The 16,712-nt window shown below is 43.3% G+C and overlaps 1 protein-coding gene across 1 annotated transcript; it reads right to left on the reverse strand.

The window, feature by feature from the left end:
• Positions 1–9,751: 9,751 nt before the first annotated feature.
• On the reverse strand, positions 9,752–13,871 carry LOC138672313 (keratin, type II cytoskeletal cochleal-like). The gene is made up of 9 exons (XM_069760261.1): positions 13,455–13,871; positions 12,470–12,678; positions 11,732–11,792; positions 11,546–11,641; positions 11,289–11,453; positions 11,080–11,205; positions 10,779–10,999; positions 10,541–10,569; positions 9,752–9,903 (listed from the first exon to the last, which is right to left on the reverse strand). Exons 1-9 carry the CDS (start codon positions 13,869–13,871, stop codon positions 9,779–9,781), a joined length of 1,449 nt encoding a protein of 482 aa, XP_069616362.1. The 3' UTR covers positions 9,752–9,778.
• Positions 13,872–16,712: the final 2,841 nt, after the last annotated feature.

A 16,712-nucleotide genomic window follows, 5' to 3' on the forward strand; every position in this document is an offset into this window, starting at 1 on the left:
CTGGGGTGTAGAGACGGTGTCTTCCGCTCCAAGGTGTTCCCCAAGTGGCCTCTCCATTGCTTTAATCTTAAAGCTCTCGTTTAGTAGTTGTTGAAAACAACACTGCATTCGGCCTACAAGTTGGGTCTGGGGTGTAGAGACGGTGTCTTCCACTCCAAGGTGTTCCCCAGGTTTCCTCTCCATTGATTCGATCTTCTGGCTCTCGTTTAGTAGTTGTTGAAAACAACACTGCATTAGGCCTTCTAGTTGGGTTGGGGTGTAGAGACGGTGACTTACGCTCCAAGGTGTTCCCCAGGTTGCCTCTCCATTGCTTCAATCTTAAAGCTCTTGTTTATTAGTTGTTGAAAAAAACACTGCATTCGGCCTACAAGTTGGGTCTGGGGTGTAGAGACGGTGTGTTCCACTCCAAGGTGTTCCCCAGGTTGCCTCTCCATTGCTTCGATCTTCTGGCTTTTCTTAAGAAGTTGTTGAAAACAACACTGCATTCGGCCTACAAGTTGGGTCTGGGGTGTAGAGACGGTGTCTTCCGCTCCAAGGTGTTCCACAGGTTGCCTCTCCAATGCTTCAATCTTAAAGCTCTTGTTTAGTAGTTGTTGAAAACAACACTGCATTCGGCCTACAAATTGGGTCTGGGGTGTAGAGACGGTGTCTTCCGCTCCAAGGTGTTCTCCAGGTTGCCTCTCCATTGCTTCAATCTTCTGGCTCTCATTTAGTAGTTGTTGAAAACAACACTGCATTCGGCCTACAAGTTGGGTCTGGGGTGTAGAGACGGTGGGTTCCACTCCAAGGTGTTCCCCAGGTTGCCTCTCCATTGCTTCAATCTTAAAGCTCTTGTTTAGTAGTTGTTGAAAACAACACTGCATTCGGCCTACAAGTTGGGTCTGGGGTGTAGAGACGGTGTCTTCCGCTCCAAGGTGTTTCCCAAGTGGCCTCTCCATTGCTTTAATCTTAAAGCTCTCGTTTAGTAGTTGTTGAAAACAACACTGCATTCGGCCTACAAGTTGGGTCTGGGGTGTAGAGACGGTGTCTTCCACTCCAAGGTGTTCCCCAGGTTTCCTCTCCATTGATTCGATCTTCTGGCTCTCGTTTAGTAGTTGTTGAAAACAACACTGCATTCGGCCTACAAGTTGGGTCTGGGGTGTAGAGACGGTGTCTTCCGCTCCAAGGTGTTCCGCAGGTTGCCTCTCCAATGCTTCAATCTTAAAGCTCTTGTTTAGTAGTTGTTGAAAACAACACTGCATTCGGCCTACAAATTGGGTCTGGGGTGTAGAGACGGTGTCTTCCGCTCCAAGGTGTTCTCCAGGTTGCCTCTCCATTGCTTCAATCTTCTGGCTCTCATTTAGTAGTTGTTGAAAACAACACTGCATTCGGCCTACAACTTGGGTCTGGGGTGTAGAGACGGTGGGTTCCACTCCAAGGTGTTCCCCAGGTTGCCTCTCCATTGCTTCAATCTTAAAGCTCTTGTTTAGTAGTTGTTGAAAACAACACTGCATTCGGCCAACAAGTTGGGTCTGGGGTGTAGAGACGGTTTCTTCCGCTCCAAGGTGTTCCCCAGGTTGCCTCTCCATTGCTTCAATCTTAAAGCACTTGTTTAGTAGTTGTTGAAAACAACACTGCATTCGGCCTACAAGTTGGGTCTGGGGTGTAGAGACGGTGTGTTCCACTCCAAGGTTTTCCCCAGGTTGCCTCTCCATTGCTTCAATCTTAAAGCTCTTGTTTAGTAGTTGTTGAAAACAATACTGCATTCGGCCAACAAGTTGGGTCTGGGGTGTAGAGACGGTGTGTTCCAGTCCAAGGTGTTCCACAGGTTGCCTCTCCATTGCTTCGATCTTCTGGCTCTTCTTAAGTAGTTGTTGAAAACAACACTGCATTCGGCCTACAAGTTGTGTCTGGGGTGTAGAGACGGTGTGTTCCGCTCCAAGGTGTTCCCCAGGTTGCCTCTCCATTGCTTCAATCTTAAAGCTCTTGTTTAGTAGTTGTTGAAAACAACACTGCATTCGGCCTACAAGTTGGGTCTGGGGTGTAGAGACGGTGTCTTCCGCTCCAAGGTGTTCCCCAGGTTGCCTCTCCAATGCTTCAATCTTAAAGCTCTTGTTTAGTAGTTGTTGAAAACAACACTGCATTCGACCTACAAGTTGGGTCTGGGGTGTAGAGACGGTGTCTTCCACTCCAAGGTGTTCTCCAGGTTGCCTCTCCATTGCTTCAATCTTCTGGCTCTCGTTTAGTAGTTGTTGAAAACAACACTGCATTCGGCCTACAAGTTGGGTCTGGGGTGTAGAGACTGTGTGTTCCACTCCAAGGTGTTCCCCAGGTTGCCTATCCATTGCTTCAATCTTAAAGCTCTCGTTTAGTAGTTGTTGAAAACAACACTGCATTCGGCCTACAAGTTGGGTCTGGGGTGTAGAGACGGTGTCTTCCACTCCAAGGTGTTCCCCAGGTTTCCTCTCCATTGCTTCAATCTTAAAGCTCTCGTTTAGTAGTTGTTGAAAACAACACTGCATTCGACCTACAAGTTGTGTCTGGGGTGTAGAGACGGTGTCTTCCACTCCAAGGTGTTCCCCAGGTTTCCTCTCCATTGCTTTAATCTTAAAGCTCTTGTTTAGTAGTTGTTGAAAACAACACTGCATTCGGCCTACAAGTTGGGTCTGGGGTGTAGAGACGGTGTCTTCCGCTCCAAGGTGTTCCCCAGGTTGCCTCTCCAATGCTTCAATCTTAAAGCTCTTGTTTAGTAGTTGTTGAAAACAACACTGCATTCGACCTACAAGTTGGGTCTGGGGTGTAGAGACGGTGTCTTCCGCTCCAAGGTGTTCTCCAGGTTGCCTCTCCATTGCTTCAATCTTCTGGCTCTCGTTTAGTAGTTGTTGAAAACAACACTGCATTCGGCCTACAAGTTGGGTCTGGGGTGTAGAGACTGTGTGTTCCACTCCAAGGTGTTCCCCAGGTTGCCTCTCCATTGCTTCAATCTTAAAGCTCTCGTTTAGTAGTTGTTGAAAACAACACTGCATTCGGCCTACAAGTTGGGTCTGGGGTGTAGAGACGGTGTCTTCCACTCCAAGGTGTTCCCCAGGTTGCCTCTCCATTGCTTCAATCTTAAAGCTCTTGTTTAGTAGTTGTTGAAAACAACACTGCATTCGGCCTACAAGTTGGGTCTGGGGTGTAGAGACGGTGTCTTCCGCTCCAAGGTGTTCTCCAGGTTTCCTCTCCATTGCTTCAATCTTAAAGCTCTTGTTTAGTAGTTGTTGAAAACAACACTGCATTCGTCCTACAAGTTGGGTCTGGGGTGTAGAAATGGTGTCTTCCGCTCCAAGGTGTTCCCCAGGTTGCCTCTCCATTGCTTTAATCTTAAAGCTCTCGTTTAGTAGTTGTTGAAAACAACACTGCATTCGACCTACAAGTTGGGTCTGGGGTGTAGCGACGGTGTCTTCCACTCCAAGGTGTTCCCCAGGTTTCCTCTCCATTGCTTCGATCTTCTGGCTCTCGTTTAGTAGTTGTTGAAAACAACACTGCATTAGGCCTACTATTTGGGTTGGGGCCCTCTATCTGTGTCTGCTGCTCCTTGCTATTCTCCTACAGTGAACAAAGCTGTGCCGCCGGTTTACTACTGTTGCCAATTCTGAACTGCATTTAGAATACTTACTGATTTGGGCCTACTCTCTGTGTCAGCCTCTCATTCCAGTTGTCCTCCACTGAACAAAACAATGCCCCCTGGTTAGTCCTGTTACCAATTTTGAACTGCATTTAGCCCACTTTATTCTTTGGGCCCATATCTGTTTCCCCCTCATCCTGCCCATTGCCCAGCCAGTGATAGATGAGTCTGTTGGTACATTGACCCATAATGCAACATTCCCCGTGCACGCTACACTGCAAGATTGTGACCCTGCTGAAAGTCAGGTCCCCCTGCCCGCATACCATACCACCTTACACGGGGACAAAGAGGAAGGTGCAGATGAAGGTGCAGGTTCCTTCATCAGGTGGGGGGAGGAATACTCGTTGGCGACGTCACTGGCACAGGGCCCCTCATAGTAGGCAAAAGTGTTGCTGCCGGTGGGAGGCGCCCCCGCCGTGCAAACACACCGCTGTACTTTGAGGGGCCCTGTGCCAGTGCCAATGCCAATGAGTGGGCCCCCCCTGCTTGCTCAGGATCACAGCACTTGCAAAGTTGAAATACTTACCTCTCCCTGATCCACTGCCGTGACGTGGTCCAGATTTACTGGGCACACTAATTACTTGAACCAGCCCTACCCCCCACAACTTTAGCCAAATGACCCCCAATTTCAAATGCCTTACAATTATTATAAGCTAAATTAAGATTGACAAGCTTCAGTAACAAGAATTGGTGTTTTTGCCATTAACATGGGCTCTGTACCTGTTTTCCTGGCCTCTACTCACTGCCGACTATGCTCCCCCATTGACTTGCATTGGGTTTCGTGTTTCGGTCGATCCCCGACTTTTCGCGATAATCGGCCGATTCCACTCGACTCGACTTTTGAGATAGTCGGGTTTCGCGAAACCCGACTCGACTCTAAAAAGGTCAAGGTTGCTCAACCCTAGTTATGGCCCCATAAGATGCTCTACACAGACACTTGCCCCATTTGCTGTTGCTGCGATAAAAACTTAGTTCTGAAGCCGCTCCATCTTCAGCACTGACATTCAGGCAGAGGGCACGCACTAACTACGTCATCGCACCCTCTGACCTGAGCGTCACTGCTGAAGACAGAGCGGCGGAAGCTGGAACGAGGAACAAGTGAATATCGCGCAGCGCTCCCTTCCCCGTTATACTCACCTGCTCCTGGCGCTGTGCAGTCCCTGCTTCCCGGCGCTGCTGCTTCTTCCTCTACTGAGCGGTCACCGTTACCGCTCATTTCAGTAATGAATATGCGGCTCCACCCTTATGGGAGGTGGAGCCGCATATTCATTACTCTAATGAGCGGTACCATGTGACCGCTCACTACAGGAAGAAGCTGCCGGCTCCGGGGACAAGACGTGCAGGGACCGCGCCAGGGGCAGGTGTGTATAATTAGACAGGCCCCGCTCCCCCTCTCCTGCCGACCCCTAGGTATGACTCGAGTATGAGCCGAGAGGGGGACTTTCAGCCCCCAAAAATGGGCTGGAAATCTTGGCTTATACTCGAGTATATACAATAGGTATTTGATGTCATTAGACAACATCTCTCCTCATTACAGAGATGCACATCACCTGATTTACTTAATTGGTAGTTGGCTCTCAAGCCTGAACAGCTTGGAGTAGGACAACATGTATAAAAAGTATCATGTGATCAAAATACAACTTGCCTAATAATTCTGCACACAGTGTATATTTATCTATGTGGACATATGGTATCATTTTAACAGGGTAAATACATGTGGCCTGGTCTCCTTTGACTGATATGGCCTTTGCAGCCTCTGGCAATATATTTGTGCATTTTATGTTTTTTTAATTACCTGTTTAATAAAAGAAAAATCTTTTTATAGTACTTATACTCTCTTCTCTTTGGTGTTTTCATGAATCATTTTTGCTTTCACACACCTACAGCATGCAGACATAAACACGCATACAGTATACAGTACACATATATGCACACACATACCGTAGGCAGACACGCACTCATATACAATACGCAGACATGCATACGCACAATATGCTGACATGCACACACACAATACGCCGACATACACACACAATACATAGACATGCGCACACATGCAATACACAGACATGCACACACACAATACGCATATATGCACACACACAATATGCAAACACACACATACAGTACGCAGACACGCACTCATATACAATACGCAGACATGCATACACACAATACGCTGACATGCACACACAATATGCAGACATGCGCACACATCCAGTACACAGATATGCACACACACAATACGCAGACAAACACACACATACAGTACGCAGACACGCACTCATATACAATACGCAGACATGCCTACACACAATACGCTGACATGCACACAATGCGCAGACATGCGCACACATACAATACACAGACATGCACACATACACAATACGCAGATATGCACACACACAATATGCAGACAAACACACACATACAGTACACAGACATGCACACACAATATGAAGATAAGCACACACATTATGCAGACATGCACACACACATACAGTATGCAGACATGCACACACATACAGTGCGCACACAGGCACACACACAATACACAGACATGCATGCATACAGTATGCAGGCATGCGTACACACAATATGCAAACTATCTATCTGTCTACAGTCAATCAATCTATTTATCTTCAGTCTATCTGTCTATCTAACTATCTGTCTAAATTTTATCTATCTATCCTACATTAAGTAAAAGTTGCCTATGCCTTGGGACTTGGGCCCATGATCTTTTAAGACTGTAGCAAGATTGTTTGTGGCCCTTGCTAGACTCCATAGACCAGTGACGTTACACGCGATCGAGTGGCTGAGCAGTATCGGCCATCTCTTTTTTCCTTTCTCCGTGTAATCAGGGACACCACCGTCTGGGACGTCTCTGCCTCTGCACGCACTCGCAATCTCCCTCCGCCTATCGCATAAACCCTCAGGCGGTGCATGCACAGAGTTTACCCACCCAGCTCTGCACGAACCTGCAGTAAACTTTTACCCACCCGGAAGGCGGTGGTGTGCACTTGCACATTATCCAACTCTTCACCTGCCAGACTAGGAAACAAAATCGAACTAACCTCCGTGAACTTACAAGGTATGTGGAGCATTTACTGTAGATGTGCAATTGCTAACGGAATTTATGTACAAAGTGTTAACTAGTATAGTTTTTAAGGCGAACACACATACCTATGTATGATTTCTAGACCAATAATAGGTCTATTGGCTTTCTATGGAATTATTGAATGGTAATAGGCAACAGTGTTTAATCTGAATCATACTTGGGAATGTGTAAATATATTTGTCTATCCGAGTAACCAGCCTCAAATGGACCCCTTATAGCGCGGTATTTCCATTCACAATTATCCATTCTTATATAACTGACGGAAATTGGCACAGTATCCATCCAATACCAGCAGCTTTCTTCTTCTTTTTTCAGAGTGTGCATAGCGCCAGTGTGGTTTTTTAAATTTTAGACTGTAGCAATCTATTCAAGCTTCTGTGCGATGTGCTGGAAAAGCAGGTGAGGTGGGGATCATAGTGCCAAATACCACAGGACAACTTTGCTTGTCTTTTCGAGTCCATGTTTATTATTAGGCATGTGACTTTAACCCCTTCACGACATAGGAGATAAACACACACTTAAAACAGCAAACTACTGAGCACCACAACCCCAACTCCAAACTTCAACTACTTAGGTTTAACACACAGCGCAGGAAGACAAATCTTTCACCGGCAGGGACTAAACCCCCAGAGCCTGTATATATAGAGGGATTCAAGGGTAAGTGGTTGCAGCTGAGAACAACCAGACTGTATGGTCTCAGGCAGCATGGAAAAAGTCCTTAACCATCTCAGCACTGAAATAAAGGGAAAATAAATCATGCCATCTCTGAAGAGGACTGCGATTCATTACTCAATGTGACTGTCTAACTCCAAGTCATCCAGGGGGACATCACATCCTCGTGACTGTACCCACTCTTCAATGAGGGGCCACAGGACCCTCGGGACTGGGTTGATCCAGATGGACCGCATGGAAGGACAGAATTAGCTTACTGAAATTATCCTCAGAAGCAAGTACCCACATCCTTTCCTCCGGACCAAACGCCTCCCAGTTCGCCAAGTATTGTAAAGAGCATCGAACCATACGAGAATCCACAATTTTTACCACCTGAAACTAAAAAATTAATATTAACAATAATCGGTGGCAGTGGCAAGGGTGACAGCTCCACTGGTGCTACATATTTTTTGAGCAATGACCTGTGGAAAATGCTGTGGATTTTAAGAGTTAGAGGAAGCACAAAACGAAAGGCCACAGGGTTAATTATGGCGACCACCTTGTAAGGACCAATGAAACTAGGACCTAAATTCCAGGAAGGAATTTTCAGTTTAATATTTCTGGTAGACCGACTAAATCAATCACACCCAGGTCCGGACCTGACAACAGTTTCTTATTAGCCTTGCATCTGTATCTGTCCCTCATGATCTTTAATTTATTCTAAACCCCCTGCCATACAGATGAAAATGATGAAGAGAATTTTTCCTCCCCCGGAACCCCTGAAGACTCTTTCTTTCTGAAGGTACAGAACTAAGGATGGAAATGATATGCACAGAAAAATGGTGACTATTGTTTAAAGCAAACTCAGTTTATGGTAGAAAAGAGGACCAATCCCCATGGTTATCTGACACAAAACACCTGAGATATGTCTCCAGGCTTTGGTTTAAACATTCAGTATTTCATCCATTATTTTGAGGATGGAACACTGAAGAAAAAGATAGATGCATCCCCAGGAGAGACCAAAATGTCCTGCAGAATTTAGATACAAACTGGGTCCCTCGATCTGACACCACATCGTAGGGAGCCCCGAGAAGCTTCACAATCTCGTTGACAAACATCTGAGCCACGGTCTTAGCATTAGGGAGAGCAGGTAAAGCAATACAGTGCACCAGGGAAACTTCGAGACAAAGCATCAGCTTTGATGTTTTTAATCCCAGGACGGTAAGTGACAATAAAATTAATCCTGGCAAAAAACAAAAACCTTCTAGCTTGTCTAGGATTAAGACATTTAGTAGATTCAAGGTATAGCAGATTTTTAGGATCAGCAATGACAGTGACAGGGTGGACTGCCCCTTCCAAAAAGTTTCACCACTACTAAGAAAAACTTGACGGCCAAAAGTTCTCTATTCCTTACATCACAGTATCTTTCGACCAATGATAATTTTTAGAAAAGAAAGCACATAGAGGCCACTTACCAGAGTATGACCTTTGAAACAACACAGCCCTGATCCCTACCTTAGATGCATCAATCTCAACAATAAATGGTTGGGAAACATTGGATTGAATGAGTAAAGGAGCAGCAGAAAAGCATTTCTTCAAAGAAGAAAATGCCTAAGGGGCACAGTCAGACCACCTTGAGAAATCTGTACCTTTCTTTGTCATGTCAGTGAGGGGTTTGACAATCGATGAGAAGTTTTTGATACTTGCCATTTTTTTTCTGGACCAATTGTAGGCCAAATGAAAAAAATAGAGCCATGTCCAACCTTGATAAGGTCATGTCTGCTCTACATAATTTACTGCGTAATAGAAATAAGAAAGTAACATATGTTTTTCTTCATATGAAAAAAAAACAAATGCAACAAGGGCTGTAATAACTGACACAAGGACCAAAAATGGATACAGCACATTAGTGATGTATGAGAAGAAAATAGATGTATAAAACTAGCATTACTGATACATTTAGTTAAATCTATGTCTTTGTACCCTGGTGGTAATTTTTAGCTCAATTTTACTTGCTATTACTAATTTGCCACCTCTGCCCAGCAATAAGTGTGTGTGTGAAATCCAATAGATTATTTTATGGCTATACATTATTTTGTAAGATTTATTATACTATCACTTAATATCGCTTAATGAGAACCAAGAATAATGAGATAACGAGTTTTGCAATCAGCTCAGTTTATTGAAGGCAATATAGACAAGCAGTCACTATTACATTGCATCCTAAAAATTCAAGTGAAACAACCAGAATAAAATATATTAGACTCTCACTTTCCTACAAGAATAACAACAAAGCATATTTCTAAATATATGTTATAATGATATCCACTGGGTATTCTGGACCTCTAGTCCACCAATCCATTTCAACAATGGTGGTTGTGGCCAGAGTGATGTTTGCTGCTGGATTTATGGTGGTGATGAGAATGGTGATGTCCACCATGGTGGCCTCCTGAATGATGTTTTCCTCCAGTGCTGGAGTGAAGAACCGCTGCAGAGTGTTGGAAACAAATTAGTTACACAAATTATTGGATATACAAGTTTTAATAGAAAGTTAAAATGATAATGTTCAACGGTTCACAATTTTTACGGTCGAAAGAAATTCATTGTGTTCAAACTATAACCTAACATGTTGATTAAGATAAAGACAAAAACCTCATGCTACGTTCCCCGTATTAGGGGAAAATTTTCTTCCTGACTCCATATATGGCAATCAGACTGCTTCCCTTAATCAATGCTCCATCACAGAATCTAGTGCCCATATCCTGTAATATATTTGTCAGTAAAGGCATCGAGGCCTTCCTTGAACTTTTGCAGTGAGTATCTTCATTCTGTCATGTCAAGAAGAGTAAAGGCAATGAGTGGCACTGTGCACTTTAGAGATGGCATTAGGGGAAATTGTGTGATGGCTCTGTTAGCCTCTTGAATGTGCTGCCAACCTGTCTCCTCCATTCTCAAGTGTGAACTGGGAGCTGAAGAACTCCATGTGTCCCAGAAGTGGAACCTATTAGGCATTTATGACAAAAATGTTTCAGATGTGAATAATATGTACCTCAGGGATAGAGGAACCTGACAAGTTGTTGCCCTTGCATACATATAAAGATAGCAATTGAATTACAGATACTTACATATATTCACAGAGCTGTCACCAGACATCCTGAAACAAAACGTTAATTTTTTCAGTTTTTGCTGGTTTTATATTAACATATTTGTATATCGTTTGATGATTACTATGATATACAATGAGAGCATTTTAACATGTAGACACGTTATGCCTGTACATAATTTTCCACATTGTATGCTAGTTGAGGAGGAAGGATAAAAGCTGCTATCCTACCTAATCATCGGAGGTTGTGTTGTATTTACCTGCATTCTTCCCCTTCCAGCATTTTCTTATAAGTGGCGATCTCAATATCCAGAGCCAGCTTGACATTCATCAGCTCCTGGTATTCTCTCAGCTGGCGAGCCATGTCCTGCTTGGCCATCTGTAGGGCAGACTCCAGTTCTGACAATTTCATCTTGGCATCTCGGACAGCAGCTTCACCACGTTCTTCAGCCACTGCGATGGCAGCTTCCAGGGCAGCACGCTAGAAATGTCTTAAGGATTAGCATTGTTTTTTGCCTCCTCAGATAAAATGTGTCATTCACTGAATTTTGATGTTTTTACCTGGGCCTTAGCACACTCAATCTCTTCTTTAAGTCTCTGGATTGTTTGAATAAGTCCAGCGATCTCATTTCTGCTGCTTTGCAGATCATCTCCATTTCTTCCAGCCACCATACGAAGCTCATTAAACTGCCGGCCCAAAGAATATTCAAGGATAAAAAAATACTGTTAATCCAGAAATTATGAATTATGTGCTCACGTTTTATCTTTACCCTTGACTGGTACATGGCCTCGGCCTCAGCTCTGCTCCTGCTGGCAATCTCTTCATATTGAGCTCTGACCTCGGCGATGATGCTGTCCATGTCCAGGTCTCGGCTGTTGTCCATGGACACAACCACTGAGGTGTCTGAGATCTGAGCCTGGAGCTGACTAATCTCCTGTGAAACAAAAGTTAAATTATATAGTATTATATGATACAATACAACTAATAACATATTCAATGAAAATGAATCACAAGTAGCATAATTACCGCATCATATAAAGTCCTTAGGAAGTTGATTTCATCAGAGAGAGAGTCAGCCCTGGCCTGAAGTTCAGCTTTTTTCATAAAGGCAGAGTCAACATCCTAAGGCACATATATAATTCATAAAAAAGTGAACAATCCCTTTAAGGGGTTTTAGCCTTCAATAGTTATTTTTACAATTTTTAGACTTACTCTCATTATACTGACAAATTCATTCTCTGCTGCTGTGCGACGGTTCAGCTCTTCTTCATAGCTGTTGGAAACCCACTATTGGTTAATATCTTGTCTGTGACTTTTTATTTGATAATTTATTTTTTGAAGACCATTCTACCACATGAAGACAAAGGTAATGTGAATGGCACAAGGAAAATGGAGGGTCTTGATAATGTATTTGCAAAGATGTCAACTTTCTGACAAAAAGTTCATCCAGGAATACAAAAATAGTCACTGGGGTATTCTGCAAACTCATGATCCATAAAGCATTTAAATGGCTGACTAGACGACACTTCAAGAAGATCTCATCTCTTTGTTGGCAATATTATTCAGGTAGGTCCAAACTGCTATACTGAATGTAATACAATATGGCAACAAATGCAACAACATAGCACCTTGGAATTGGATGAATGGCCCAAAAACTAAAATGAAACCCTATTACGAGTTTTCTATGTGGCATGCAATGGAGGACCACCTTGGCAACAACCAAGGCTGAAAAATGGCCATGACTCAGATCTGTATCCACTACTATCTGAATCTTTATAAGACAGCACTATAACAGTGTCTGAAATTACAGTTATAAAGTTTCACAAAAAAATGAGAGTTAAAGATATTATATTCAAGGTGGGAGAATGTGGGGATTAGAACATATGAATTCCATAATAATGATGCTTAATGTTGGGAGAAATACAGTTTCAGCAATTGGAGAATTAGTACCTTCTTCTCAGGTCTTCAACAGTTCTTTCCATGTTGTTTCTCTCTGAGTCCAGACGAGCTCTCTCACATGTCAGGTTCTCCAGTTGACTTCTGAGGTTGCTGATAAAAGCCTCAAACAAAGGTTCGATCTGACAGCGGGCTGTCCTTTGTTCTTGCAGAAGGGACCATTTGGTTTCCAGCATCTTATTTTGCTGCTCCAGAAATCTCACCTTTGTGGGAAAAAATCCATAAAAATGAGTTGTAAATAGTGTTTTTTTGTTACTTCTTCTAATATTTAGATAATTGTAATCTATTTGACTTGTTAAAATATTATTGTAGCTTCTTCTGTGCCTGGTGGACTCTTTTTTTGTACAGTAGTTTGCCTCAACGGCTTTTGCATGTGATGTGACCATAAATCAATACAAACTACTTGCAACTATTGGTATGAATAATGGGAGATTCCATCAATTACATCTGGTGCCTTAAGGTAATCGAACCTGAGCGGAATTGATGTAGGCACTAAATGAGCCTTGCTTGCCATCTCCATTTAAAAAACTGATTTTTAATAAGTCTTGGAAGATTCAAAGTTGGAGGGATTTTCACAAAATTTCCAAAAATCCAAATGCGATTTAATACACTTAGCATGCTGAAAATTACTTGTACCAAAGTTGTACAAAGTTTTATGTCTTTCCTGTTAATAAATCACTACTAAATTTGGACCCAATGCTCACTCTGTGAATCACACAATCACTTTTCTTGAAACTTCAAATTTGACAAGTGCCAAGAAAAGTCACAATTTTTAATGTAAAATTGATGCAAGTCATGGTCTGCGATCTTTTTGGTAACATACATGCTAAAAACTGAAGTTACAAAAGTAATTCAATCAGCTGATATTAACTAAATTTTTCATCTACATGAGGAGTGGACATGAGAATGTGCAAATAATTTTATCCTTTCTTCTCTGAAAAACATACAGCAAGATATCTAAACTTCCAGCTTTTCTTACCTTGTCAATAAAGGAAGCAAACTGATTGTTGAGTCCTTTAATTTGGTTCTTCTCATCATTTCTAACTCTTTGGATGTTAGTGTTAATCTCCAAGTTAAGTGGAGCCAGAAGACATTCATTCACAGTCACAGGGTTGATACCTCCACATCCTGATTGTCCTCCAAGACCACCACCCATTCCTCCAAATCCAGATCCATGTCCACTTTTATGTAGACTTCCAAATGATATCTTGTGACCCTTGGATCCAATGTTGTGAGCACTTGAGCTGCTGAAGCAATGTTGAGCCTTGTGTCCATGGCCAGTGTGTTTAGAAGAGTGGGATAAGATGCTGTGGGAGCTGGAATGTTTGGGTAAAGCTACAGAACAAGAGCTGAAGTGCTTGTGTCCAGAGGAGGAGAGGATGGAGTGATGAGACATGGTGGTTCTTCTCACAAAGTTAGCTGGAAGAGGATGTGAAGTGCTCAGAAGATGCCTCTTGTCTTGACTGCTGTCTTCTACAGCTGTTATGTGGAGCTTTTATACTCAACTGGGTGTTTCCATTCTCAGTGCACTGTTACTATTGTAGCATCATCTACTTTTATAGAAATCATACAAGCTACACGCCTGTGTTATCAAAACTGAATAATATAGTGCCAGCAAATTTTTTTTTACATAAAATAAATACGAGTCATGATTTCACTTCTTAAAAGTGCACACAATGGGGGAGATATTTAAAAATAATAGTAAAACTGGCTTGATTTCCCATAGCAACCAATTAAAGCTCAACTTTCAATTCTCAATACTAATTGTAACGAAATATTCATTATAAAACACTTGTATGCTAAGATTTTTTTTTATTGAATTTATAAAGATTGTAGATAGATAGATAGATAGATATTTCTGGGGAAAAAGAGAGTGGAGTGGAGATAGCAGCGCAGTATGTGATCGCATGCCATTGGCTGCGGGTAAGACAATTATGATATTCCACGGACTTCCATACCCCTCACCATGTACAATTCCTGTCCATCATCTCCACAGTCCCTATTCCCTAATACAGGGCCGGCTCCAGGTTTTTGAGGGCCCCGGGCGAAAGAGTCTCAGTGGGCCCCCCCTTTAACACATACCACGATTCATGATCGCATATAAACACAGCCATTTGGTATATAACACAGCCCACGTAGTATATAACAAAGCCACGTAGCATATAACACAGCCATGTAGTATATAGCAGCCCATGTAGCATATAACACAGCCACGTAGTATATAGCAAAGCCCACGTAGCATAAAACAGCCCATATAGTATATAGCACAGCCACGTATTATATAACACAGCCCACGTAGTATATAGAATAGCCATGTAGTATATAGCACAGCCCACGTAGCACATAACAGCCCATATAGTATATAGCACAGCCACATAGTATATAACATGGCCCACATAGTTTATAGAACAGCCATGTAGTAAATAACACAGCCCACGAAGCATATAACAGCCTACGTAGTATATAACATGGCCCACGTAGTATAACACAGCCATGTAGTAAATAGAACAGCCATGTAGTATATAGCACAGACATGTAGTATACAGCACAGCCCACATAGCATATTACAGCCCATATAGTATATAGCAGCACAGCCCACGTAGTATGTAACAGCCCAATGGCCCATATAATATATAGCACAGCCCAGGTAGTGTATAACACACCCATGTAGTATATAGCACAGACATGTAGTATACAGCACAGCCCCCCTCCCCCCAAGAATGGCCCCATAGTCCAATACTCACTGTTAGTTAAAAAAAAAACACTCCTCACCTCTCAACGTTCCCGCGCCGCGCTGCTCCCTCCCTGCTCCCTCCCTGCTCTGGTCTCGGTGGCTGCCGCTGCACTGCCTGACACACAGCGAGTGCGCGATGATGTCATCGCGCACCCGCAGCCGCAGTGTTAGAGGCAGAGCGGGGAATGATGGGAGAGGGAGCGTCAGGTGACGCTCTCTCCTCCATCATTTGCTTTGAACTTTACTGGCAGACGCCAGTAAAGTTCAAAGCGGCAGCGGGGGAGTTGGTGCTTGCGACAGGCGGCCCCCCTGCCTCACAGGGGCCCCATAGCAGCTGCGTGATGTGCTGCTAGCTGAGGGCCCCAGGCAGCTGCCTGCCCCTAACGCCAACCCTGAATGGACCCCTTGTCTCGCCAGGGCCCCGGCATTTGCCCGGGAACGCCGGGTGCTGACGTCGGCCCTGCCCTAATGTACACTTGCTTTGGCAAAACTCATGTGTATTTAGTCATGCCAATAAAGTTTATTTGAATTGTATTTAAGATAGATAGATAGATAGATAGATAGAGATACTGGAGAGATATACATACATATACTGGAGATAGATAGAGATAGTCTAGAAAAAAGACGACTGAGGGGCGATCTAATAACCATGTATAAGTATATAAGGGGACAATACAAATATCTCGCTGAGGATCTGTTTATACCAAGGAAGGTGACGGGCACAAGGGGGCATTCTTTGCGTCTGGAGGAGAGAAGGTTTTTCCACCAACATAGAAGAGGATTCTTTACTGTTAGGGCAGTGAGAATCTGGAATTGCTTGCCTGAGGAGGTGGTGATGGCAAACTCAGTCGAGGGGTTCAAGAGAGGCCTGGATGTCTTCCTGGAGCAGAACAATATTGTATCATACAATTATTAGGTTCTGTAGAAGGACGTAGATCTGGGTATTTATTATGATGGAATATAGGCTGAACTGGATGGACAAATGTCTTTTTTCGGCCTTATTAACTATGTTACTATGTTACTATGAGATAGATATACCTGGCTTCAGAGCGGTGCATAGCTCAGATGATTCAAATGAGCTTCTTATGGTAGAGAGAGCTTTTCAGCTCACAAAGAGTCCGATTGACAGAGGAGTCCTTGCTCTCCCAGCAGAGGAATTCCTTGCTTCAGTGCGGCACGTAGATCAGCTGATTCAGAATCAAATGAGCTTGCTCTTTACTAACAGAGATCTCAGCCTCTTCTCCCGCCGACTCTGTCGTCAAATGCCAGTCTCCTGGAAAAATGCTCGACTCCTTCATTGACTTATATTATGCTTAGTGCTCGATTTGAGCACTGAGCACATGAGAAGTTTACTGCTCACTCATCAGTAATATATATGCATATATATACACTGCTAAAAAAAGGGAACACTTAAACAACAGAATATAACTCCAAGTAAATCAAACTTCTGTGAAATCAAGCTGTCCACTTAGCAAGCAACACTGATTGACAATCAATTTCACA

The sequence above is a fragment of the Ranitomeya imitator genome, chromosome 3 (genome assembly GCF_032444005.1).
Source record: "Ranitomeya imitator isolate aRanImi1 chromosome 3, aRanImi1.pri, whole genome shotgun sequence".
In the NCBI taxonomy this organism is placed as follows: Eukaryota; Metazoa; Chordata; class Amphibia; order Anura; family Dendrobatidae; genus Ranitomeya; species Ranitomeya imitator.

What these genes read in the sequence shown, in the direction of transcription:
- LOC138672313 (XM_069760261.1), bottom strand. Translation starts at nt 13,871, where the DNA reads ATGTCTCATCACTCCATCCTCTCCTCCTCTGGACACAAGCACTTCAGC. An exon ending in AATTTGTCAGTATAATGAGA is followed by an intron (nt 11,642 to 11,731) that starts GTAAGTCTAAAA and finishes TATGTGCCTTAG; the next exon opens with GATGTTGACTCTGCCTTTAT. An exon ending in TAAGGACTTTATATGATGCG is followed by an intron (nt 11,454 to 11,545) that starts GTAATTATGCTA and finishes TTTGTTTCACAG; the next exon opens with GAGATTAGTCAGCTCCAGGC.